The sequence below is a fragment of the Bactrocera dorsalis genome, chromosome 3, assembly GCF_023373825.1.
Source record: "Bactrocera dorsalis isolate Fly_Bdor chromosome 3, ASM2337382v1, whole genome shotgun sequence".
NCBI lineage: Eukaryota > Metazoa > Arthropoda > Insecta > Diptera > Tephritidae > Bactrocera > Bactrocera dorsalis.
The window spans coordinates 54,473,024-54,499,976 of record NC_064305.1 but is presented as its reverse complement, the minus strand read 5'-3'; the positions used below and the strand labels follow the sequence as shown (position 1 = coordinate 54,499,976).

The following is a 26,953-nucleotide window of genomic DNA, read 5'->3' as shown; positions in this document are numbered from 1 at the left end:
ATTGTTGTGCTACTCAGTTCCGCGCTACAGTCGTCACCATTGTCACCGCCTTCATTGCCTGTATGTACATAAGTCGTTACGTAGTATTTACATATTTTACGTGCTGTTTGCGTTGGATGCACACCGGAGATATGTACGCCACTTGGTGTTGTAAAGTTTAATTTTATGAAGTTTTTTAAGATTCAAAACGAGCTTGTATAGATATGGTCGAATAAACAGAGTAAACGTACAGAGAAAATATACTTACATAAAATATGTTGACGCGATAACGGGTGAAAGAAAAGCGTGAGCGAGAGGAAATGGAGGCTTGTAAAGGCAGGAATGATGCAGAAGTTTGACTCAATGATTTAAGCCTGAAGCAATCCTTTTCTAATGCTTTCTTGCGATGCCAACAAAAGTTGCGCCTGTGGAGAAATGAACTCAGAGTTCTGAATCTAGAATGATGATATTTATGTATCTAGTCAGCGTCTGACATAATTGTCCAGCTATTATCCTATGCCGACGACGGAGACATAATTGGGTGTATCAAGCATCAAGAATGTCTCCGAAACTTTTGTAGCTATCGAGATGTAATCTCCTGAACGGGGTTTACGGTTAATGATGACAGGACGAAATATGCGCCAGCTGCCAGAGAAATGTGACCTAACTCGATCTAGTAGCTGAGAAATATATTTTAGAAGCGGTAAAGGACTTCGTTTATCTAGGCACCGTCAACAACTGTAATAATAATGCCTGCCTGAAGACCCAGCTATGAATAACAAATGCGAATGATTACGGGCTCGGTAGATGGTTAGGACATTCAACAATTCATGGACGATGTCAAAGGGTAATGAGCTGAGTGTTGGAGGAAAAAAGTTCTTCGCAAATGTTTGGCCCTTTGTATGTTGACGACGATAGTATCGGGACAAGCGACGTGCTGTATCACAACATTGATACACTTAACTAACAAAATAGAAGAACAGTGTAGAAACTCAGTTTACAAAGCGCAAGCTTATAAAATGCACCTAAAGAAGATTATTACGTCAGGTCGAACCCCGTTGTACATATACAGACATTAATTATATGTGACCTGGTCTACGGAAAGGGGGCTTAGGTGTCAAAAAATCAATTTTCACTCTTTAGTTGATTCGGATGGAAGATGAGATGCTTTTTCACGTGATAGAATCCAAAAAGTCCTAACTTGTTTGAAAGTTCCCTAAAAATGCGCGGTATTAGAGTAAATGTCACTTCTTCAGTGTTACTTTTTTTAAAAGTTCCACACTAGCAACTTACACGATGAAATATAAAAATATTCCGACCAAAAACAACACTTACTGGACGTCCTTGAAGCCTCTGGAAAGGAGAACAATTAATGAGATAACGAGAAACTGACGAAACGAGTTGTTTATTTTTAACAGCTGTTTCCCAGAAAACTAGTTTTCGCACGTTAGCTCCCTTTTCGTAGACCAGGTCACATATATTAAAATATTCAAAAAAAAAAATAATAATAATTATGTATGCATGTTATTTTACTGTTTAGTGTATTTTGGTTTAAAAGACAAAGATTGTTCGATTTTTCCGAGAAAAATTTAAGTCCAAGGCAGAATAATCTTTTATTACTAGATATGGGTATAAGTTGTAGTTACAAAAAATGTGGGATTATTATGCTTTCTTTAGTTATAGCATCTACAAGTATGACACCGCAATAGAGATAGACCAGCAGAAGGCCGGACAAGAGTCCGGAAGTCAAATGGTCTCTTCAACCTGATGAATTTGATATATTTGATATATATGTATATACTGTTATTTGAAAAATAATAAGAAAAGTGGCCTGCAGTTAATGAAGTTAATGGACATTCAGAAATGTGGGAAAATCAACGGCAATTAACTAATCAAATTTATTGACAACAAATTAAAAATAAGTTTTTTACAGTTTTACCCATATTTTGCTATGTTTTGTATTTTATTTATATTTGTTTTCAATTTCACGATATTAGCATGTGAACAAAAATAAGGACACAATAATAAATAAGAAAAGGTAACTAGTTTTCATTCAGAAGTGATGATATTAATTACTTATTCGTTTAATATTTTGTTGAAAATACCTCTTTATTTAAAATTGATCAACACCGCTTTGAAATAAAATCAACTAGACTTTGACAGATGGAAACTGGAATTGCATTCCAGAAATTTTGAATAAGTTGAAAAAGTACTTCATTATTACTTGGGTATATTTCTCTTAACGACGCTTTGACTTCATTCCACAAATTTTCAATGGAGTTTAGATCCGGAGACTGCGGCGACCACTTCTTTATTAAAGTGGTAAACCACTCTTTTGTATTCTTAGCCGTGTTTTTAGGGTCGTTGCCTTACATAAATATCCACCTAAGTGGCATATTCTCTTCAGTGCACTGTGTAGCATAAATTGTTGTAATCGGTTGCCTCCATAGTCCCCTGTATCCTACACAGCGACCCCATGTTCAACGGTTTTTATCGTATACTTATGGTTATATAGGTCTTCTTACATAATGAATACCTCGATCAGAATTAAATAAGTTGGCTTTGGTTTCGTCACACCAGAGAATGTTTCACCACTGCTCTTTAGGCCAAGGAACATGTCCTTTAGCAAACTTAAGCCTTCGTTGCACGTTCAACATAGGCACTTTTCTCGGCCTTCAGCTCTCCAGATTTTCATTTTTAAGTACTTTGCGGATAGTTAATGGACCAACATCAATATTCAAATCACATTTTATAAGTTTTGACGATATGAATGGATTTTTCTTAACATAGCAAACTATATTTTCTTGACAAACCACGCTATTTTTGACTTCCTGGCGCGTGTTTCAATTTGGGAAATCCATTTTACTGCTTGTTCAATCAGTGTTTTGGAAGCATTCAGTAAACTCTCTACTTTTCTCTACGAATTTTCTTGTTTCACTAAATACTTAATATGTTCTCGAGTTTTCGGATCGCAGTGCTTATCCTTTTCCATATCGATGCAATAAAAAGAAAAACCAGAGTTAAATTGATTGATATTAAAAGCAAAAGAATTATTCTTGCCTTATCTCTGCAAAAAACACCTTTCAGTAAGACTATTTTCGTTACTGATTTTAAATAGCACGCTGTCCTTATTAAATCGCACAACTGCTTGCGGACTTTGTTAAGAACAAAACGGTCCAATATTTTGTATTTGTCTAACGAAATCTGTTTTTATATTTAAGGAGTGAAAAAAATTCCGTTAACTGGCGGAACATTTCATGACTTACTACAATTTTATTCTTGTTTTGTTTTTATGCATCCCTGTCCTTATTATTTTTCACATAACTGTATATATTTACATATATTATATATATATATTGTATATACATATTTATGTATGTATATTAATCTGGTTCTATCTCGATTAGTTTAACGTATCATAAAAACCGTTAGGGGGACAAAACTACTACACTTGATATCCTTTTTATACGGTTAACTGGAACGGTAAATTACCTGTGAAAAAAAAACAATGTAAAAAATGGAAAATGTGTAAAAAATATCACATTTTACATGTAAATCTCTCTTTTCGTACAGTGAAAATTTACACCATTAAAACATTGTAGATTTTCATGGTATTATGTACATATGTATGTCATAATTTTAAAGGAACAAACAAAAAATATTCTTGGAATGATAAAAATATGCTAATAATTTCAAAGTTCGTGTTTATGATTTTAAAAAATTCGTCATTAATCGCTGTGTATTCTTTACTTTTACTTCTACATATATTCACGGTAGCATTCTACTGCTTCATTTCACTGACGCTAAAATCTTGCAGAATTGTCTTTTTATTGCAGAAAATATATACATATATAATTAAAATAAAAAACACGTGCAAAAAATGTAAAACCGTTTAAAAGAGAGAATTGGGAAGTGTACAAAAACACTGTATAAAATAATCTGTGCAAAGAGGAGAACAAGTGTATACTCTGCGCAACATATTGCTAATGTATAAAAATATTGCGGTTATACTTGTAAATTGAGATAAAAACTAAAGATAGTCCTTACAGAAATAAAAACATGCAAAGCTTCATGTTATCCTGTTAAAAATTAAATAAAAATTTTTTAAAACTGCAAGAAATAAAATTAGTTACTTAAAATACAGGCTTACAATTACAAACACAATGAATCCATATTGCTCTTCTGAAAGAAAATTACCTAACTTCTCATTTATTTTTCAGTTTTATTTTTATTTGTTTACTTGAAAGTTCATTTCGATTAGGCGTTAGCATTTAAGTATTGAGACCTACCATATAATATTTCGTCGACCCAAAAGAAATCCACCGTTGAGAGAGATAAGGCTGAGTCATTCCGAGTTAACCTTTTCTAAATAACGATTATATAGCGTATCAATTGTCAGCTAAGAATACATGGGTTCACACGACAGTCGGGACTACGTAACCGGAACGTATCCGACCAAGGACTGTAAACTCGGCAGCATGCCTCGAAATTACTGCAGGGATGTTTCCTGCCGTTATAACAACAACAACAGTGAATGGGAGTTTCATGCTTTTAGATGCTATAGTTGTAATATGTATGTATTACTGGTATGCCTTTAGTAGTAATACATGTTATTAACAAAATTTTTTTAAACACATATGTATACATTTTATACTCTTCGTAGGAGTCAGTCTGTGCTTTGTTGACCTTGAAACTGTAGGCATTAGTGTGCCAATTATATACATACATATGGAACACATATTACAAGACATTTTCATTTTAGTATATTTTGTAATTAAATAAACAAATTATTTTATGTTAGTTCTTGTTGATAAAATGTGTGTTCTCCAAAGAAGTTCACTTACACTGTTCTTGCTGGTATTTATGCATGTATTTTTCTTTACAGCCGGAATACTATAAGGACGCACCACACTTCCGACCTATAGGTGACGGTCCGGAATACCGCCTGGAAATACCTAGCGCCAAGCTGGACTTCACCGGCACTTACTCTGTTATAGCGAGCAATTGTAATGGTGAGGCAAAGGCTGTCATCTCATTGCAAATTTTCGCTAAAGGTAAGTACATATGAAGCACATATGACTTTGATTATATCACACACATTTACACATTGAAAATGGAAGAATTAAACTTTCAGTTCTCTTCCTTTTTAACTTGTAATTAATTATCTTACTTTTTTTAAACATAAACTTTTTTGTGCACAATAATTTTGAGGTGAAACGCAAATATGAAGTGAGATTTCATGCAATGCACATAGCGCTAGAGCATAATATAATCACTTTCAATCGAAGAGAGTAAAATTCCATTTTTTTGGCATTGAAATATATAGTTTTTTTTTTATTACATTTTAAAGTTAGAAAAGATTGCGCTCCATTGCATTTCATATAAACTAAACATTTAAACACTACTTTATGGGCCACCAAGATAGATTTTGTTGAGTCGAGGAAATACCACATCTTTCCAGAAATCCTCAGCAGCTCCGAGTAAGCTCGCAACAAATTCCATGTCGGCTTGTACCCAGACATAATGCAAGGCACCGTTTGTGTCAAATGTGGGACTTAGTACACAATACAAAGCTTTAGTCACGTTTGCCATATACATTTGAATCTGTATCTGAGCCATGTATTTGGGCGCAATTGTCTCACGTCCCTCTAAGTACTTTTCAAATTCATCGTCAGTTTTTGGTGCTTTTATTTCCACAATGTGGTCGTCGGTAATTCCATCAGGCGATGCGCAGATATATGGATAGCTTTCATTAAGCAACAAACCACATTCAGTGTATGTCTTGTTTTCTAGTTTTTCTGTTTGTTTTAATATAAAACGTTTATGTTGCTTCAGTTGTTGTCGTTCCTCGGCATTGAGTTCGCGTTCTTTACAGAAAAGCAGTTCCAAAATATTTTCATCTTCTAAGGAATCTTTTCTAGATGCGATGCGATGTATGAGAGAACAACGTAATCGCATATATTGCGTTTCTAGCCAAAGCCGTGTCTTATAGCTAGTTTTTGAGACCTCTGAAAGTCGTTCGAAAAGTCCATGTTTAGCTTGTTCCTCCATGTGCAGGCCAAAGGTACGGCAACTCTTTACACCATTGTTTGATGCATCCAACATTGTATGATGAATGAATACCGGCTCGAACTCTTCCAATACCGATCTGCAATGACGGTACAGAGCCGAGTCTTTTAAGCCTAAATTGTCCATCTCATCAAGCACAGCCTCGAAGAAAGCTTGCCCTTCGCTTTCACTTACTGCAGCTGCTTCCAAATCAGCTTCAAGACGTAATTCGTCACAGGCGAATATGTCACGAATGCGCAATGTCTCCCCACGTTCCTCCTCGATTAATGCTTCCGTTTCTTTACCCCAAAAATCCAGTATTGCCGTAGATTCGGTATCTGTGCTCTTGCGATGCAGCCAGAAAATAAAAGCTAGTATATGTGGACAAGATTCTGCAAAAGGCAATATAATTTCGCATTATATGCTGGTGTTTGATATAGTATGAGAAAAACATACCTTTCTTTGTGCAGAGACCGCATTTTGTCTCTGAAATTTCGTCCTTTTTCTCATCTACTTTTAATGAAACGCGTACATGCGACTCATGGCTTCCACCACTTGCTGCCGGAAAGACAACGGCACGCACATCAAAAATATCTCCGGCTTTTCTCACTTGTACATAGTCTATGAGTAAATCCACATCTGTGCTATTACTAAATACAATATATTAATGATTATTACATATTATTTTAATTTGTTCATAAACATACCTGCCGGTTGATTGGTTCTTCACGCTACCACCGCTGGTGGCAATTCTTGTGACGAACCCGAATATTGTTTCGCTGCGCACCGTTGGTATATTGTTAAGGTCTGCTTTGCGAAATCCTGGTTCCAATTCCATTTGAATCATAATCATTTTTTGTTAAATTATTATTGATAACGACACTACTATAAATGTTATGAAAATTTTGCAATAGAAATTGTAAATGAAATGCATCTATATTTAGACAACTGCTTATAAAAAGTACCAGATGTGGCGGAAAAACAAACACTACAAAACACTTTTAGACAATTGATGTTGCCACCCTACTGCATTCATTTTTAGTGCATTTTACTCGTAGGATTTAGATACATTCCCAAGGCAAGGCTAAAATGCATACCTATATCTGCTATTTCTGCAAAGCAGATTAAGAAATGGGTAGGCACGTGTATAATTAGCTAAAGATTTTTAGTTTAACAATCAAACACATTTATTTCGGTTAAATGAAATCAAAAGTGAAATACGTGGCATGCTATAAAAATGACCGATAGGTGTCGCCGAAAACAGTTAGTCCAATGACTTCGCCTTCATGTATGCAATTTATTCTTTAATTTCCGGAAAGTTCTGATTTTGAGTTTCCTTTTTCTGCAAGAACGAAAAATTCACTTCGCTTTTATTATAATTTTGAAACACGTTAAAACGTTAATTACTTTCAAATATGTTTACGTTTCATATATGTATGTACTCACGTTGGGGTTAAGATATGCAAAATATAATTCAGTTAGAATTGTTTATAATAAAAAAAGTGTTTTGAGTCTTTCATAATTTTAAAACACATTTCCTTATAGATATCCTCAACAATTCGCAAATGGAAAAAGGATCTATTCGGCACGGGTGAGTATGCCGCATTAAATGAAAGATATTCAAATGTTATTGTGTATAATTCACAGCAACGTGGAAACCTTCCCGCGTATCATCCGTCATCTGCGTGACTTACGTTGCTGTGACGGTGATGCCATCACTTTGGAATGCCATGTTGAGGCACTCCCGGAACCGGTAATCATATGGGAGAAGGATGGACGTGTGCTACCGAGTGGCAAAGATTTCACAATGTCCTACGACGGCATCAAGGCCACACTGAGCATACCACGCATTTATCCAGAGGATGAAGGCGAATACACATGCGTCGCAAAGAATAATCTTGGCCGCACACTATCCTCGGCTTGTATTATTGTCGATGTGCCTGAGGAAAAGGAGAATATGCTAAATCGTCAGCTGTCCCGTCCCAGCGGTTTACTCTCGGCAAACTCAACACCACGTTCAACACCGCGCTCCACACCCAACCGTTGCTTTTCGCCTCGTCGCCTCTCTTACCGTTCGTCGCAAATCGATCTGAGTGATGGTCGCATAGGCAGCTATCGACGCGCAATGTTGGACACTCGTACTTTAGCTGCGCCGAAATTCCTAGCAATTCCCCACAGTCGTGTCGTCGAGGAGGGTGACAATGTGCGTTTCCAATGCGCGATTACCGGTCACCCAACACCTTGGTCGACATGGGACAAAGAGGGTATGATTGTTACGCCTACTGCCCGGATCGCTGTGAAGGAGGTGGATGATTTGCGTTTCTTGGAGATCGACGAAGTCACTTTCGATGATGCTGGTCTGTATCGCATCACCTTGGAGAATGACTATGGACGCATTGAAGCTACAGCACGTTTAGATGTAATTAGCCGCTCGCGCTACTCACGTTCTCCTTCCGTGCGTAGTGTTCGTGCAAGTTCTTCGAAACGCAATGCACACCTACGTAGACGTATTATGGGACCATCGACGGCTATAGGCGGCCGCATGGCGTTGGCTACTGGCTATCGCGGTTCTTCGGTGCCATCCTGCAAGTTTTATCATAATGGCACTGAGCTGGGCGAAGATGATGAACGTGTACAGATTGTGGTGAACGAACACGAAGCACTGCTTTGTATTGACAATGTGACGGAGGAAGACGAAGGTCTGTACACTTGCATCATTCAGTGTGATAATGAACCGTTGCTCACAAGCACTTGGGTGAAATTCGAAGCAACAGAAAGTGATGCATTGACAGCACGTCTTAGAGAACCGAGTATTTCTCGAGCACTCCCCGCCAAAGTAGAAGCTCACGAACGTGAGACTGTTGACTTGCGCTTCGAATTGGACTGCCATGAACCTTACACTTATACGTGGACGCGTAACGGTGAAGTGTTGGTCGATGATGACGATTTTAAGTAAGTCTATTAAGTCATAGACTCATAGTGAATATTGTGGTATACATATATTTTTAATTTTCGTCATTTTCTTAGCCAAATTGACCATGGCAACGGTGTGCTCTGTCTGCGCATAAACGACGTTTTCGATTTAGACTCCGGGAAATACACTTGTGAGGTACGCACTGCCAGCGGCCTGACCTGCAGCACTGCATGTCAGCTGAGCGTCGATGAAACCGATGATGTTGTCGAGTCTGCGCCAATACTGTTGAAATCGCCGCTGCCGGTGCTAACGAATGCCGGTGCAGACGAAGTGGTGTTTTGTGCGCATGTTCATCCACCTGAAGTCAGCGTACAATGGTTTGTCGCCGGTCGTGAAATCATTTCCGACTATGTAGATGAAGAAAACGCAAATGACTCATTCGTTGGGGAAATAACAAAGGTGAGTTATGAAAAAACAGAAGTTATTTTTAGCAACTACATTTCGTTAAAGTTTAACATTCGACTATGACTAACACATATCTTCACTGCGCTAATGAATACAGTTATTAATACATACCTGTGGACAACATACGCATATTTCTTGTAAGTAAGTAAATCAGTGCTATTATCTATGATCCAAAAGGCTTTACACATCTGGAATTTTTTTACTATTTTACTAATCTTTCGAAAATGAGTAAGCTTTAAGTGTGGCGAACACAGATTTACGCATTTATTCCATAAAAATAAAGCAAATAAGGAAGGACTAAGCTCGGTTGTAACCGAACTTTTGCAACTTACAAAGAAGAAAGCCGGAGAAATATTGATAGGTATATACTATAAATGTGTCACATACTATTTACATATATGCTCCCTGAGTTTCATTGAGGTCTACTTACCACCACAAATACAGATGTTAGAGAATAGTGATATCAGTTATATGGAAGCTAACTTACATATTGGCCGATATATGCGCTATATATATGTAAATCGTTGCAATAGGTATATGGCGGCTATGAGAAGCCTTCGTGCGATTCCACCCTTTTTGACTTACAGATATACTGTCTGTTATCAGGAAAGGATTTGATTCGAATTGCAATAACATATCTCCATGTGTTTTACCTTAGTGTGGGCGGTGCCACACCTATTGGTTTTTTTTATCCCGGTTGCTATAAATCCCACTTATTACATCTCGGGAGTAAAATTGAATGCCTCTACCTTGTTTATTTATTGATTTATCGCGCTTTCAGTAGTTTCTAACAGACCGTTATATGACGGTTATCATCTTTCATATATTTTACAGTGTCAGTAGTGTTTAAGGCATTTTGTTATTGTATCTTAAGTGGTTTCGGAGCTTTGTGCATTAAACTTCTTAGATGGCGGGCCACGATCATTTTTCCAAAATTTTTAACTCCACGGCTGCCCATTGCTACTGCGAGGCTCTGTGGCAAGTTACAGTTTATTATCCTAATAAAGGGTGATTTTTTAAGAGCTTGATAACTTTTTTTAAAAAAAAAAACGCATAAAATTTGCAAAATCTCATCGGTTCTTTATTTGAAACGTTAGATTGGTTCATGACATTTACTTTTTGAAGATAATTTCATTTAAATGTTGACCGCGGCTGCGTCTTAGGTGGTCCATTCGGAAAGTCCAATTTTGGGCAACTTTTTCGAGCATTTCGGCCGGAATAGCCCGAATTTCTTCGGAAATGTTGTCTTCCAAAGCTGGAATAGTTGCTGGCTTATTTCTGTAGACTTTAGACTTGACGTAGCCCCACAAAAAATAGTCTAAAGGCGTTAAATCGCATGATCTTGGTGGCCAACTTACGGGTCCATTTCTTGAGATGAATTGTTGTCCGAAGTTTTCCCTCAAAATGGCCATAGAATCGCGAGCTGTGTGGCATGTAGCGCCATCTTGTTGAAACCACATGTCAACCAAGTTCAGTTCTTCCATTTTTGGCAACAAAAAGTTTGTTAGCATCGAACGATAGCGATCGCCATTCACCGTAACGTTGCGTCCAACAGCATCTTTGAAAAAATACGGTCCAATGATTCCACCAGCGTACAAACCACACCAAACAGTGCATTTTTCGGGATGCATGGGCAGTTCTTGAACGGCTTCTGGTTGCTCTTCACCCCAAATGCGGCAATTTTGCTTATTTACGTAGCCATTCAACCAGAAATGAGCCTCATCGCTGAACAAAATTTGTCGATAAACACATTTCGAACCGAACACTGATTTTGGTAATAAAATTCAATGATTTGCAAGCGTTGCTCGTTAGTAAGTCTATTCATGATGAAATGTCAAAGCATACTGAGCATCTTTCTTTTTGACACCATGTCTGAAATCCCACGTGATCTGTCAAATACTAATGCATGAAAATCCTAACCTCAAAAAAAATCACCCGTTATAATATACATACATATTATCCTGTGCTCACCATAGTTATACATAAGTATCTGCTTAAAGACGTTATGCGGGCGTGGACAGACAGTCCCTTGGAATTGAAGTCGTATCGTCCAGATAACTTATGTATATATATAGAACTATAAATTTCTCTCTATTGGTTTCACTGTTGCAAGAGTATATAAATGAATGAAGCATATCCCACATATTTCTGAAACTTTCATTCTTTGCTCGCATCTATTCATATGTACATATATATATATGTATAGCTCAAGGTCACAATACATCTGCGCACCTTATGTTGCTTCTTCGGCTTGCCGCTCTGTATGCGCTTTGACTTTGGCACTCTTAAATGTTTATTGTGTCAGACAAATGGAACATTTCGTGACATAAGAAATACTATCCGAAGTTTGCGGTATTCGTGAATGCCAATTACTCAATGACAACTTGACCAAATGTGTTTATTGTGTCAGACAAATGGAACATTTCGTGACATAAGAAATACTATCCGAAGTTTGCGGTATTCGTGAATGCCAATTACTCAGTGACAACAGAAATTTCTTCAGTCATAGTAGCAAGTGTGTTTGATGACCCACTCAGCTATGCTGTTGTTGTATTCAACGTAGTACAGTGGGACAATATTTCAACTTTTATTTTTAAGAAAAAAACACAAATAGGTGATAGGAATTCAACCCGACAAACAAGCTTTGGTTATCAAAACTGTAGCTGTAGCCATATCCGAGACAGTGGTATGTTGAGCTTCTTCAAAGCAAAGATTGTGGATTCATCTTAATTTCGAGTTTGGGTTAGGAGAGGTTATATTGGAGGTGTTCAGTGTCTTTCTCATGTCTACTTCTTTGCTCTTTCTGCATGTTTCGTCGTTCCTTGTGCCCATTCGGCTCGCATGTGATGCCAAGAAGATATGGCCTGTCATTAGTCCAACAACCGCCTTGCAGTCTTTTTGAGACCGTGTGAGTAAACAGCATGTTATTTTTCTTAGTGATACTGCGTGTCCTTAAATCGGAAATTTTTATGTATCGTTTTTAATGCGATGTGAGATTATTGCTTTAATTGCTCCAATCTATTCACTTATGTATGTATATATTGACCCTCTTTATCTCGTTACTTATGTTGCTACCCATTTCAACCACTTTCCTGACCGCAAAGACTTTCGTCTACTGATACTGTAGCATTCCGGAGGCTTAAAGGCTTGGCCAATATTCAACTCCGAACAATAGATTTGGGGTCCCACGCCATTAGAAATTTTTGAGCCATCTGTGTAGATGATGTAAGGTCCACTAGGGAGTCGGACCTACGTGATCTACCCTTTCCCAGCGTGAGTTTCAAGTTTAATTCAGCTCGGTATTTTAATGATTGCCATGATTTCGTCTTATTAAAAGATTTTATTACAATAACATTGGTGTCGAGCATGATCGAGCTAAATGAATCAGTACGCGCGCTGGCGAATTTAAGCTGCCCATATGAGTCAAAGAAAATAATATAAAAATACGAAATTCTCTAGGAGTGTAAATATGTTAATTGGTACATATAACAACAATAAATATTGCGAAATTCAAGCAGTAAAGTAATGGACAGCTATTGTGTAAGCGCCAGCAGTGGAGTGCTCGTACACACAGCAGCAAAGCAAAGAAAAGAGCGCATTAAAAGCGGTAAAAGTGGAGTAGCAGTTTCGAAAATCAAACAAACGCCTGCACTTGAAGCTGTGGTGCTATGTGAAATCATTTTTTTTCCTTAGCTTACACCAGCCAACATTTTTGACTTGCTCAAATCTAAAATGCGTGCTTTGTTTTGATTCCTCTGACTTTCCTCCTCACAACGTCGCAAAATCGCAATCTTGACACCGTGCTGTAACACACCCATTGCCGCAGTAAGTTCAAAAATACGCGATATGCCCACTTATGCACTCAGGCGCTGGACGCTTAACGCCGGCGGCTGAACATCGACACTTGATGAGCGCGCTTCGAGTTCAGCTGCTTGGGTTGCCGCGATTTCGTTAAACGCACAGCGCTGTCGATAACCGCCATCCGTAATATACTGCCCTCATATTGGTAAATGTATGCATGCACATGACTTTGGGCACTCCGCGACAGCAAAGCGTTGACTCAACAAACTAAGCAGTCGATCAGTCAGTTGTCGGAGAACTTCGAGGCGGTGCGCTTCCAACGCACTATCGAAAATATGGTTTTGTATGTACATATTTGAAAAGTGATCGAAAAACAATAACAAAAGCGCCATGCTACTCAAAAAGGTATCCGCAGAGCTTAAACATTTTTCTTGAAAAAAAAAAAAATAAATAAAAAATGTCGCGCGGCGTTTCATATCTACGTGATAAGTGATAAGTTTAACTGTGTCGAATAATTTCCAAAATGTCCAATGAAAAATGATAACAATTTTCGAATGGTGGTGGGGTGCAGTTGATACAATGCTTGCCCCTAATTTTGTGCCTTCGGTCGCGGAAGTGATTTTAACTTATAGCTACAGTGTTTGTTTACACTTTCTTGTTGACAAAAATCATAATTATCGAAACGCTTGGGCACCCAGCCAAACATACCTACATATAAATATACTTATGTTTAGGGAGCTTATCTCGTGTTAATTATCTCTAAATATAAACTTTATGAATAGCAGCCCAGATAAATTCATTTCTCAACATAAACATATATGGCACACATGTATGTATGTATGTATGTAAATATACTTAAGTGTGTGGACTCAGTGACTAAGTGACAAATAAGTAGCTTCAAATTTAAATGTATACAAATATAGCCAATAACGGCACTTTTGTGATGTTTCCCCTTACCGGCTCAAAGTGTGAAACTTTTTGCTTACTAATTATTAGAATTAGCATATTTAGTTTAGCTGCAGTAATCGATTTTGTCATCTGGCAAAAGCTTTAGGCCTCATAGCATTTATGGAATAAATTATAAATAATTGGCTTTAAATCTACATGGGAATTCGGATAAATACTTAGTTTAAGAAAATTTTAGAAAAATGGCGATTAATTTATCAAAATAGTGCATTTTACCTCAATAAACTTGACTTTGTGTGTGGTTCAACCTTGTTTACCCGTCTAAAAATACGTTTTCTGTAGGTCCTCAAAGTAGTTCTTCATGACGGAGAGTGCTTTTCACTTCGCCAATGGAACTGTTTTTTCTCCAAACTGGCGTCGAATCATTTCAAGAATTTGGCATATAAAACCTCTTTAACCGTTTTGCTCTTCTCCTGGTAACAATGTAGATTCCACCTTCTAACCACCTTGGGCTTGAAGGGTGAAATCTACTTTTCCTTGGTCTTTAGTGTGTACCACGCGGTCTGTTGCGATGTCTACTGTCTGAATTATCTTGCGCACCCTTAATCGGCGGTCTGCCATTGGAAGTCTCATCACGTTATCTTCTTTGTCGAAAAAGCTGCAATATATTTTTAATAGATATTGATAGCTAAAACTGTATTTGCTTGTTCGGTGATGTCCAATCTAATTCCTTAATATTTATGCAGTTAATGTATTGTTCAAGGCATCTAAGCCCACACCTCTATCACAACAAACACAATTTGTCACGGGAAGAATAAATCCACAACAAGTAGGGAAGGAGAAGGTTCGGGTATAACCGAAGTGAAATTCCTCATCACCGGACACTCACCGTCGCTGTCCGGATAAGGGAGCTGTCCATATGGGCTGTGGCGTGGCAAAAACGATTGTTTAAAATGTTTTATTAAAGTCTGCAACTCAGGACTATATTTCTATTGAACCTATAAATGTGAGCCAATGTCAGCCAGAAGTGAATGAATGACAATTATCCAATTAGTTTTCGTTGAGCCACCGCGAAATTTTATATATTATCCTTAAAAAAACTGTCTCAAATCCACAAAAATTAATAAAAAGTTAAAAGAGCGGGAACTATAAATTATGCACAATTTTCTTGACAAAATGTTAAGAAATCATGCCCGTTTATCAAAGATAATTTGAACAAAACCTTTCCAAAATAGTGTCCGTGCTCGATCATTGGAACGTATGTCTGGTTATAGTAATTACTTCTGTAAGAAAATAATAATGAAAACGTTGTGTTCATGAAATTAGTCCAGTTAGATAAATAATACCTGGTTGATCGTTTCACTCAAACGTATACAGATCATGACTTAGAAAGAAAAATATGTCAAAGTAATGGCTATATTGACCCGATCAAAGACTTATTCCAGATGAACATAGAAGACTATCGTAGGCCGTGATCTTATGACAATGTGCTTGAAGCAAAGTAGGATCGACAGATGAAAGTAAAACTGGGGTAAAAGTGTACTCGCAGGATGTTTTGGAAAGCATGATAAAGCAGTTAAGCAACACTTTCTTTGATGTAGAGAACTGGATCTTCCAGAAAAATCACCTTCTAAAAATCACTGAGCAATATTCCTGGTTTTATTCGCACTATAGAAATTTGGAGAGACTCAATCATTGGTTCGAGCAGCGTCGTCAATACAAATAGAAACGATTAGGTTCAATTTTGTTTTTCAATTGCGATTTATTATTTTTCACACTTTGCTCTTTGCTAAAGGATTTCATATAAACTTTGACGATAAAAAGATCCGAAAATTCTTCTCAGACACTGATATTAGAGATTAGAGTGGGATTAAAAATAGATGTTGTGTATTATCTCTAGCATTTCAGGGTTCCCTTTAATCTCGGAGAGACTTGCTTTCTTCGTTTGTGATAACTGTTATTCATTATACCTGAGCAAGAGCTTAAATAAATGTTGATAAGGAGCCCATTTACATTATCGTTGTTAAATGAGCTGTCGAAGAAGGTGAGAACATGTCGTTAGAGCGTAAGTCAATGATCGCACTCAATTTCCCCGGGTAGCACTCAGTGACGTGCGGCGTTCTGAGCATAACTGTCATTTTCTGATGACTTTAACAGTTCACTTAGGCTCTTGGCGTCCCAATTGACTTGCCTTATGGAAATTTGTTGTTGTAGCAATATATTTTCATTGCTCTCAGCTGGGATTATTGCCAAACTGAGATCGGCGCCAAGTGGGCCAACAACGCAACTATTGACGGAAAAAAGCTGAGCGGGCGCAATTAATTAGCACAGCTGCGACGCCTCGCATTGTCAGTTCGATATTAGTTGTCGCCGTGTTGTGTTGAGTGCCGCGTAAATTTCCAAAACATTCGCGTTTCCATTTCGTTCTTTCGATTCACTTTTCACAATATTTCTTTTATTTTATACTGATATCTGAAAAAATAATACATTGTTATAATAGGCGGTTCGGCTAGTGAAAATTGCGATCAGCATATCTAAGTGTATCTTGCATAGACATACTCGTGTACATATATAGGTATATACCTGTTTGGTGTATATCGCTGCAGTGCAAGTGTCGCATTATAACTATCTGCCGAGTGCCTAAGTGCGGGTAAGGCATACAAAGCATTTGTTCATTTCACCTTCAACTTCGCTTAGCGCGCGTGTTGTAGATAACTCCAAATATAACTCTCCCATTGTTCATTATTCCGCGTAAATAGCGGAACAAGCATTATGTGTATTTTGAATTGTTTTCTTAATCGTTGCATTTTGCGCGCTCTGCTTTCTATTTTTCGGTGCTGCTCTTCCGTTTGCTGTGCAGCAGTTTGGCGCGGCGCGTGTCACCAATGAATCAGACGGTGTCCGCATACTACGCATACAGAACGTCCAGCCGCATCACTGCGGCGAAGTGCAATTGAGTGTCACACATTGCGGTAAGTCCAGTTCGACACTGCGCGCCTACACCAGTCTGGTTGTGCTGCCAGGACCTACGTCCCTCCAAGGCGATTCTACAGAAACCACAAGTGCCGCTGATAAGGCTATTGAAGCGCTGAACGGTTCCGAGCTGCCAGAAGTACCTGCTTGCATTTTAGAGGGTCCACAGGATTGCACTGCTCACATTGGTGGTAGCGTTAAGTTGAGCGTCTGCTACGAGGCTGTACCGCGTGCACAAGTCTGCTGGTACAAAGGGGTAAGTGTCATAAGCATTTTAAACCGTTTACATTTAATTATATTAACATTCCTTCTAACAAACCACGGCAGGCGCTTCATTATTTCTTTTTCTTATTACCCTATGGCGCTGGTTATGCCATAAAAGTATATGGCGGTGCCCGGTTGGTGGTTGGGCAGACAACTGACGTTGGCGCACCTTTAAAGGTTACTTGACTTTAAACCAGAACGTAAATGCAAATTGCGTCATTGTAGGCAACAATAATAAAGCCGACTTTAGTTACTAACGCCTTTTCTCCTATCACACTGCACCGTAGGTATGAAGCAAACAAAGCAGTAGCGCTTAGTCTGCAGGGAAAACTACCGCATAGGGTTTTGTGAGAAAGTTTAATTTTATTGTGGTTTAGTTCTTGAGAAATTTCTCTAATAAGTTGAGATTTGAGACTGAAAGCATGTTGCATAAATGGAAATCATTTTATGACTTCATCATTAATCTTTATAATTCTTTAAATTAACATATTTTTAGAAGATTTCCGTGGATTTACTAATTAAAATATATTTGCTGTAAATTCAATGCAAATTTGAATGCAAATTTGGTCTTTGGTAAGATAGCGCTGGAATATTGTTAGAGTTTCATGACATTTCAATTGACCGTCGACTTAAAGTGACGACACATCTGCTATTCTTGGCTACAAGTGAAACTATAATACCCTTTACAAATATAAAAGATTGCATACATGAACTTGATATTGATCGATCAGTTTTAATGGCGGTTATATGCTAAGTGGTCCGTTAAATTAACAGCTTCTTGGGGAAAAAAGGAAGGAAATCATCATGCTCCACATATATATGAATAGGGTCTCCAACGCTGTCTTCTGGGTATTGCAAACTTCGTGGCAAACATAATTTTTGATTTTTGTAATGACCGTAGGGACTTTCTCTGAACTTTCGAAGCAGAGTAGTGAGGATGGTGCTCGCTAGCTTAGTAAAAGTGTAACAAAAGTCAGCCTGGTCAGCTGCTTATTAACAAAAAGATGTGCTTTTGTGCAAAAACTTAATCGAAGTCAATCAAAATGTATATTAAATTAATCTTAAATCATCTAAAGTTAATTAAATCTAATTTAACATTTGCACTCTTTAAATGCATTTGAGACAATTTATTCGATTCGAGATTAATATATCTTTCTACCCAGGCGCCACACGTTCATTATTTTAACATCATAAGTTATTATTCAATATCCATATTTGCATATAAGTATCTAGGGGAATAGTGGGTATCGTCTGCTAAGTATAGTCGCATATGTACGAACCCAACAGTAAAATAAAGAGGTTGTAAACTACCTTATAAACTCAACTCAATCTCAATTAGTCAGCATGTTATCCATTTTCGAGGCTGGTAGTTGTTCCTAATACTGTCTTATGGAATCAGGTTTGGTTAAAGGATTCTCTTTCATAACAAAGAAATAAAGTTCAGTTTAATTACATGGACCATCCCTGAATCGAAATAAAAGCTAAATGTAAATGCGTTGTTTTTAATTATCACTGACGAAGCAACAGTTGTAACTAGTTCGATTTCAACAAGGAATTCTTAGATGTGAATTAGTAGTTTACTTGACTACTTTTTTGTATCATATGTTTCAAATTGGTTTTACTGTGTGGGCAAAAAATATTAAGACTTCGTTCATATTTTTAAAATTCTTATTATCTCCTTAAAGCCAATACACTTGTGCCACCGCTTCTTTCAATCTTCGAAACTTTTTCTAAAGCCTATTTCCGGAATAGCTTTCAATGTGCGGAGCGGTTCACGTTTAATGCCAACAATTGACTTAAAACGGTTTCACCGGAGTGGGTATTTGAGTTTGCTAAATAGCTAGAAGTCACATGGAGCTAAATCCGGTGGTGGTTGCGGCACGATATTCGTTGAAAATTTGGCGACCTCCTCACGAAGAATTTATACAGTATGCATTCGAGTGGTGGAAGATCCAAGAGTTGTCGGCCTATATTTCCCGCCTTTTTTTACGAATACCTTCGAGCAAACGACTCATAACAAATAAATAGTATTCCTTGTTTACAGATTAGCCGGTCGGAAGTAATTCGGAGTGCACCACACCTCGATAATTGAAGAAAACTGTCAACATAATCTTGATTTTTGACCTGCTTTCGCATGTTTTTTTCGGCTTTGGCTCACTTTCGCCCCGATATTCGGACGGTTTATCGTATGTTTTTGCATCGTAAGCATGCACTCATCGCTATTAATAATACGTTTCATGGCATCCTGGTAGTCGGAAAGCATTGCTCACAGACGTTACCGCGACGCTGTTTTTCGAACACAAAATTTAGTGATTTTGAAACCAATCGTGTTTTTTTCTTGGACCTAAATGATCTTTCAAAATGTGTTTCATTGATCCTTCCGTTATTCTAACGATGTCAGATAATATTGCGAAGAATGGGCTATTAGTATCGTATTAAAAAAAAAACACATTTATATGGCGAAATTTGATTTTATTAAGTTTTTTATTACGTTTCTTTGATATGTTTACGAACATCCAAAATAACTTTATGATTTATTTCATTATTTCATGAAATTCCTCTTTATATTTTTTTTAACTCAAAATTCTATATATCACGTACCAATTTCTGCGAAATTTATACAGGTGTCTTTCGAATGTTAGTTCCAAATTTAAAATTATAATGTATAAAATGTTTAATTATGATGGATTCCGTTTAAAGAAAATATACAATTTTCACCGTGTCTGCGCTACATCAATTATTGGAGGTCAGTTCCTTGCTTTTAACTGAGAACTACAAGGTCCTACTATTTTTAAGTCAAATTCAGTTAAATGATTATCTCCAAAGACGCTTCCAAGATTTTTCGTGAAGCCATTACTCAAAGCTTGCTGTCTTCCATTGCCATTTATAGACAAAATTAGTGCGATAAAAATGCACATATTTACTTGTCTACCTACGTATTACATTTGTTTTGATCGGACACTTCTATAGCAAAGCATTCGCCATTGACTTGAGGTTTTGTGGGGTTCATCAGTCTCAGCTTTTTTAAATACTGACGCAAGCAAACTGTGGAAATAAATAATGCAATAATAAACAAAAGCAAAATACCAAGACAAATGCACAAAAATTAATAATTTTAAGTATAAAAGAAGAGAATTGTCACGATCGGCTTGCGGTAAGGCTATGTACCTGCTGCGTCGTCTTGGTCGCCTTTGCCTTCGCATCGTCATACCATCACATGTTTTTATGCATATATACATACATAAATACATGAGAGCATACATAATTACACGCACACACAACTTTGAATATACCAACATATGTACATACGTAATGACCTCAAAAACCGCAAGAACAATGCTTTTTTGTGGCAGTGCGCGCAACCAGGGCTTGCTCACATTTCCAAGGGCTTATTTCAGTGAAACATGGCGAACAGCAAACTGGGTGGGTGGCTAACTGGAGCTCAGCGCGTAACTGATTGACTGACTAACGAGCTAATTGTCTGACTGATTTGTTGTCTTGTTAACTAAGCCAATGAGTACCGATGTTCGACTGATCGATTGATCGATCGCTCGCTGCTCAGCTGTGCCCCTGGATTCCATTCCACTGTTGTCAAATACCGACGCCAAGATATGTATGCCAAGCTGCTATTTATCTACGTACATACTATATTCCCTGTCAGTCTAACACCTTACACCGCATCATTTGAAGTTACACATGCAGATATACATATATATTTATTGTTACACTTCAGCACTGAATACTAATGCTAACTAATGATTGCACATATTTTGTTGTCTCTGGAATGTTTTCTTTGTAGTGCCGTCCGATCGTCGAGCAGCGCAACATTTCCATACGCAGCAGCGCTAAGCGTTCGACGCTGCTCATAACTGAGATTGCGGCAGATGATAGTGGCAAGTACACGGTGGAGATCATGAACGCGTTGGGCAGCGATGCAGCGGCAGCTTCGGTGGCGGTGGAGGGTCCGCCAGATGCGCCCAGCGGCAAGCCAAGCATCTCACAAGGTCCCGATCGCATTGCGGTCGCTTGGTGCGGCCCACCCTACGATGGCGGCTGCATGATTACCGGCTTTATGTGCGTATAAACCGCAAACTACAATGCAACACTGATTGCTTTATGCACATGTTTGTATTTGCTAACATTGTTAATCTTCTATGTTCTTTAAAATTTCAGCATTGAAATGCAGCAGGTGCCTGCCGAACCGAATGATGAGACCGACGATTTGGCTGGTGGCGAAAGCGGTTGGCACGAAATCGCTACCGTTGTGGACTCATTAGCGTACACGGTTAAGAATTTGACACCGAGCGCCACATATCGATTTCGAGTGCGCGCCAAAAATGTGCATGGCTGCAGCACACCCAGTTTGCCCAGCGATCCGGTAGAGTTACAAGCCCAAGAAATCCCAACAGAAGGTGAGTGTAGCGTGCGCGAATTTACACGGTAACACAAAAGCATTGTACTCTTACCAAAGTTAAAAAATAAGCCATTGAGAAAAAAGTTTCATACTTTTTATTCAATTAGGTTAAAAACAAAGGGTATTTTTTTGTGACATGTGGTTTCCAGAAGGAATAAAACGCATTTAATTTAATGTTATGTCCAATAATTTAACTTTATTATAAAAAAGGACTTGCCATTATGTTTTGAAAATAATTTCGAGCAAATGACCGCTGCGGTTGGCGACCACTTTTCGCAGCAAGGCAAATATTCTCCTCCAATACGTCAATCTTCTTGGGGTTATCAGCGTAGACAAGCGACTTTACATAACCCCACAAAAAATAGCTTAGTAGCCCATAACGACAGATAATGCACTCACCAAAAGTTTCCTTTAATAAATTGGTGGTTTGGTTGGCTGTATGGAATGTTACGCGATCTTTTTCGAACCAAAGGTCGTCCATATCCTCCAATTTAAACACGAAAAGGTCAATAGTTACGCCTATATAACGTTCCCTATTGTCTATAAATTGTGGATGGCTTTATTTTTGAAAAATATCGACCAGTGATTGTTTGAAGATGTAACGGTATTTCAATAATGGTTTGTAGATTACCATTGCGCCAAATGTGACAATTTTGTAAGTCCACAATCCAAAATCTTTCATAAAGTGGTTGGGCACAGTTCCAGTAGTGTGGATTGTGGGGTCTTCTTCGACAGCAGCAGTAGCGTCTCACTGCGGTTTGTATGGCATTTTAAAGGGTGTGAATTATCTACAAGAGTAAATGTGATATGAAAGCGATCATTGCTCGAATTAACGACTCTGTTGGAGATAAAATTTACCGTATACTGAACCGTACTGCACTTTATTTTGGTAATAAATTTGGCAATTTTCAAACGTTGTTTCGAAGTAGTTCTTTTTATTATGAAGTAGCAAACCAAACTGCCTATAATTCAAATAACAGCTCTCAAAAAACCAATTTCGAAAGAAGTATTGCCGATCGGACTACTAAAACACCCGTTACTGTTACAAACATGCAGCAAAACTTTGAGAACTTTACGCTTTAAACATTCAACAAATTTTCGAATCTGGTCAATGTCGAAAAAAAAAATATTGCCCTATGCCAACTGTTAAACTTGTGGATTTTTGATACATTGTCTGCAATATTATGTCACCTACATTCCCGTTGTTTTATATTTTTAGATTTTCACCGACCGATCTGTGTTAAGTCAGGCGGCGATTTCAAAAGTCGCTTCGAAATACTCGAAGAATTGGGCAAGGGTCGCTTCGGAATCGTTTATCGGGTGCAGGAGCGTGAAGATTCAAAACAAATTCTTGCTGCTAAGGTGATTAAATGCATTAAAGCGCAAGACCGACAAAAAGTAATGGAAGAAATCTCCATTATGAAATCATTACAACATCCGAAATTGCTGCAGCTCGCCGCTTCATTTGAGAGTGCACGCGAAATTGTCATGGTGATGGAGTAGTAAGTGAATTCATTGCTAAATACATCAGTACATATGTATGTATTTTAACAAACATTTATTTATACCTTTGAAGCATCACTGGCGGTGAGCTGTTCGAACGCGTCGTGGCGGACGATTTTACGCTGACCGAACGCGATTGCATACTCTTTCTGCGACAGGTGTGCGAAGGTGTCGCCTACTTGCATACGCAATCAATCGTGCACTTGGACCTCAAGCCAGAGAACATTATGTGCCATACACGCACCAGCCATCAAATCAAGATTATCGATTTCGGGTTGGCGCAACGTTTAAATAAGAATACACCGGTGCGCGTGCTCTTCGGAACACCCGAATTCATACCACCTGAAATAATTAGTTACGAGCCAATCGGCTTTCAGTCGGATATGTGGAGTGTAGGCGTCATTTGTTATGTGCTGTGAGTCATTGGCTGTTAACTGGGAATCTAATTGGTCCTTATGAATATTTTTTGTTTCTTGATTAGTTTATCTGGCTTATCGCCATTCATGGGTGATACTGATGTCGATACTTTTTCAAATATTACACGCGCTGACTATGATTTCGATGACGAAGCATTCGATTGCGTTTCCCAGGAGGCAAAGGACTTCATATCGAATTTATTGGTACATCGCAAAGAAAATCGCTTGACAGCCAAACAATGCTTGGAGTCGAAGTGGCTGACCCAGGAACATGATGAGAACCTCAGTAATAAAATCTGCACAGATAAACTAAAGAAGTTTATTATACGACGCAAGTGGCAGGTAAGGAATGAATATGAAGTATACATAAAAGCAATATAGAAGTAAGTTTACATTGGAAAAGGTTAATAGTTGGCTTTAATACTTGACCTGTAAGCATTTCTTAAAATATGATCCATTTTAAATTTATTTTCTTGTTTATTAAAAAAGATGAATTTGCTTAAGGTTATTCAAAATACTGGTTTCGTATTTTTTTTATCGAAATTTTTTTATCTTTTAATTTAATTTTATACGCGTCAATAAGACTGAAAATAATGGCTTTACTTTTTAATGAAAAGTTAGCTTTGCTTTAATAATATTTTTGTTTTCTTTTATTTTTGCTTTATCACTTTTGTTGCTTGCTTTTTGCTAACATCGCCATCATCAAAACGCTCAAATGCTTTGCTTGCTTTATTATTGAACGAAAGAAAACCGGCAATGCTATACGCGCCTTGGGCCGCATGGCCACGCTTTCCGCTTCCAGACGCAACTCGGCCGTTTCCGGCGCCGGCAGTTTGCCCAACAGTCCACGACCTTCAATATCCGGCATTCATCATATGTTCAGTCCGAATACCACCGTGCAGATGGGTTCGCTGCACGAAGAAGACGACGACTTCAGCATTGAGCTGCCGAATCAGACAACGCTGGAACAACAGCGACGCATTCAAAAGACGCTGAAAGTGCGCGACAAATCGCAATGCAGCGAGCGCAGCGATTCCGGTTACAGCGAGTGCTCCAATTGCAGTGTTGGTGGAAATATGCCATGCCATTGCGCTGGCGCGTCTGCCGTGCAGGTCATTGTGCAGCACAGCGCTTTGGATGATTTACACGCAACAAATGCAGAAGCGGCGCTGTCGCTGGGCGTGCCGCACGATGTGCTCAAGACAAAATTGGAGGAAATCGCGCAACATGAGAATTTGGCGTTGCCGCATTTTGGCGAAAAATGCAATGAATCCATAAGCGTTTTAGAGCAACACATGCGGCAAGTAAGTCTACAGTCATCCGATGGAGTGACGGCTGGGAAAGATAACGGAGAGCATAGTGAGTCCATGCGAGTGCGGCCAGAGGATGGGATTTCTGATCAAGCGAATGTAACCTTATCGCTTGCAATGCCACTCACATCGCCGACGCAAGTTGCGCCATCAGAGCCAACAACAGTGTTGGCATCACCACCACTTCGCGAACCCATAATGCGCTCGGATTTCACGAATACCATAAAGATGCGTAAGAAATCGTTGGAGAACAATGCGTTGCGAGAGAAGGCCAAGCAACAGCCTAAACCGATTTTCGAAGCGGCGGGAAAAGTCTCACAGCTGAAGCATAAGTTCAATTTGGCCTCCAGTGCCGATGATGCCAAATGTGTTAACGCTAAATTGTTGGTACCCAGACAAACTTCACCACTACACAAGAGAGACCACAACAAAGATGTTTTCGCCGATAAACGCTTCGCCTGCGCTAACCAAAGTACCTTTTCAAAATGCTTTTAGAGTATAATTTTTTTTTTTTTTGGTTTAATTTACCAATAACTTTTTTAACAGAATATTTTGTTTTACATTTCCCGCACAGCAAACGCTACAAGTGCCTCAACGAAATCAACAAATTCAACACTACAACAGCAACAGCAACAAAAGCATCAGCAAAAACAATGCTCCTCCATGCCCAATTCCCCGCTGCTTGGACGCTCCACAGCGGCGCTTCGGCTAAGCGGGCGCGTCCGTGAGGCAACCGAGCGCTTGTCTCAACACCAAACCGTCGCTACCAGCGCGCGACGCATGGAGGCACGACGTTAGACAGCAGCAGCAGTGACAGCAACGGTTTAAACAAAGGCGCCACGCTAAATGCCAAATGAATCAGCGCAAACCGGTTGAGACGCACGTGCGAGAAGGCAAACACAAACCACTTACAAATACAGTTTACGGTTATGGATTATACGCGTCACGTGTGATAGCAATAACAGTCAAACGTGACGTCGCTAATCCGTATTTGCGTTGTTGTTGTCGCCGCGTTGTCCTCCAGGCGCCTTATTTTGATGAATTTGTTAATAAGTACGAGTTATTATTGCTTGTTGTTATTGTTAAGTACTTTATTTCCCAACAATCTCATGCCTGTTTTGTTACATTTTTCTAAGTTTTTGTTATCACTGCACTTGAACTACGCGCAGCATCCACAATTCAACTAAACCTACCCACACTCGAATAAACATACATATGTATGTATATTAATGCATAACTTATGACTCCGTGCAAGTCTGTGCATCCCTTGCGTACAAAATTACGCACAATTACTTACATAATCAAAAGTGAGAATTAAGTAATTTTAAAGCAACGATTATGTATATCTGATAAACGAATATACTGGCCGAATGAATGGCCTGCCCACTCACACGCATACAAACATACGTCCAAGTAATCAGAGAACACATGACCTTTGATAGTACTTACATTTCGAATGCCTTGGCTTGTAATTGCCCCGGTTATAAATGGAAAAAAATATACATACATACATATATATGTGTATATGTGAATCCCCACTAAGGATAATTGTTCTAAAATATATTGTAATTATGCATTATTTACCATTACATTGTTAATGAATAGAGATTAATTGTTTAAAATTACATAATTATATATCTATACTGACTACATACAAGTAAATACATACATACTTATAAAAATAATAAATTATATCTGCAATGTTCTTACATTTTGATTGTATCAAATCGCCGAGTTGTCTACCATAAATAAAACGTTGAAGCTCAATGTGTTGGTTTTATGTACTACTGTGAGCAAAAAATAGTAAGACTTTTAATATAAATTTCGCGCGAAAGTCATTGGGCCAAATATTTTTTTCTACGATGGTATGACTGTCAGTGACATCTGTGCCAAATATCACATCAAAATAATTATTAGTGTTAAGTACACGCTTGTCTTTCTGAAGTACGTAAAGTGTATT

General features: G+C 38.3%; 2 protein-coding genes across 19 annotated transcripts in view; one reads left to right on the top strand and one right to left on the bottom strand.

Moving 5' to 3' along the window:
• Positions 1-26,760, top strand: part of LOC105227669 (myosin light chain kinase, smooth muscle) — a 101,306-nt gene extending 74,546 nt beyond the window's left edge. For 12 of the 18 annotated variants that reach the window (XM_049450883.1, XM_049450892.1, XM_049450890.1 and 9 more), the window contains 12 exons: positions 4,865-5,033; positions 7,573-7,618; positions 7,675-8,979; positions 9,055-9,400; positions 16,974-17,342; positions 21,150-21,424; positions 21,524-21,762; positions 22,984-23,266; positions 23,341-23,682; positions 23,749-24,025; positions 24,430-25,465; positions 25,568-26,760. In XM_049450883.1, the coding sequence (XP_049306840.1) occupies positions 4,865-5,033; positions 7,573-7,618; positions 7,675-8,979; positions 9,055-9,400; positions 16,974-17,342; positions 21,150-21,424; positions 21,524-21,762; positions 22,984-23,266; positions 23,341-23,682; positions 23,749-24,025; positions 24,430-25,465; positions 25,568-25,791 (4,911 nt within the window). In that variant the 3' untranslated portion in view covers positions 25,792-26,760. Of the gene's footprint in view, positions 1-4,864; positions 5,034-7,572; positions 7,619-7,674; positions 8,980-9,054; positions 9,401-13,472; positions 13,613-16,973; positions 17,343-21,149; positions 21,425-21,523; positions 21,763-22,983; positions 23,267-23,340; positions 23,683-23,748; positions 24,026-24,429; positions 25,490-25,567 lie in introns of those variants that run through there. The other 6 variants (XM_049450884.1, XM_049450887.1, XM_049450893.1 and 3 more) reach the window with 6 other exon arrangements.
• On the bottom strand, positions 5,270-7,013 carry LOC105227672 (uncharacterized). Its single transcript, XM_011207145.4, has 3 exons — positions 6,735-7,013; positions 6,484-6,677; positions 5,270-6,419 (listed from the first exon to the last, which is right to left on the bottom strand). The coding sequence occupies exons 1-3, from the start codon at positions 6,878-6,880 to the stop codon at positions 5,386-5,388; spliced, it is 1,374 nt and encodes a 457-aa protein (XP_011205447.1). The 5' UTR covers positions 6,881-7,013; the 3' UTR covers positions 5,270-5,385.
• Positions 26,761-26,953: the final 193 nt, after the last annotated feature.

What these genes read in the sequence shown, in the direction of transcription:
- LOC105227672 (XM_011207145.4), bottom strand. Translation starts at nt 6,880, where the DNA reads ATGATTATGATTCAAATGGAATTGGAACCAGGATTTCGCAAAGCAGAC. An exon ending in AAGAACCAATCAACCGGCAG is followed by an intron (nt 6,678 to 6,734) that starts GTATGTTTATGA and finishes TATTGTATTTAG; the next exon opens with TAATAGCACAGATGTGGATT. An exon ending in CGGTCTCTGCACAAAGAAAG is followed by an intron (nt 6,420 to 6,483) that starts GTATGTTTTTCT and finishes TGCCTTTTGCAG; the next exon opens with AATCTTGTCCACATATACTA.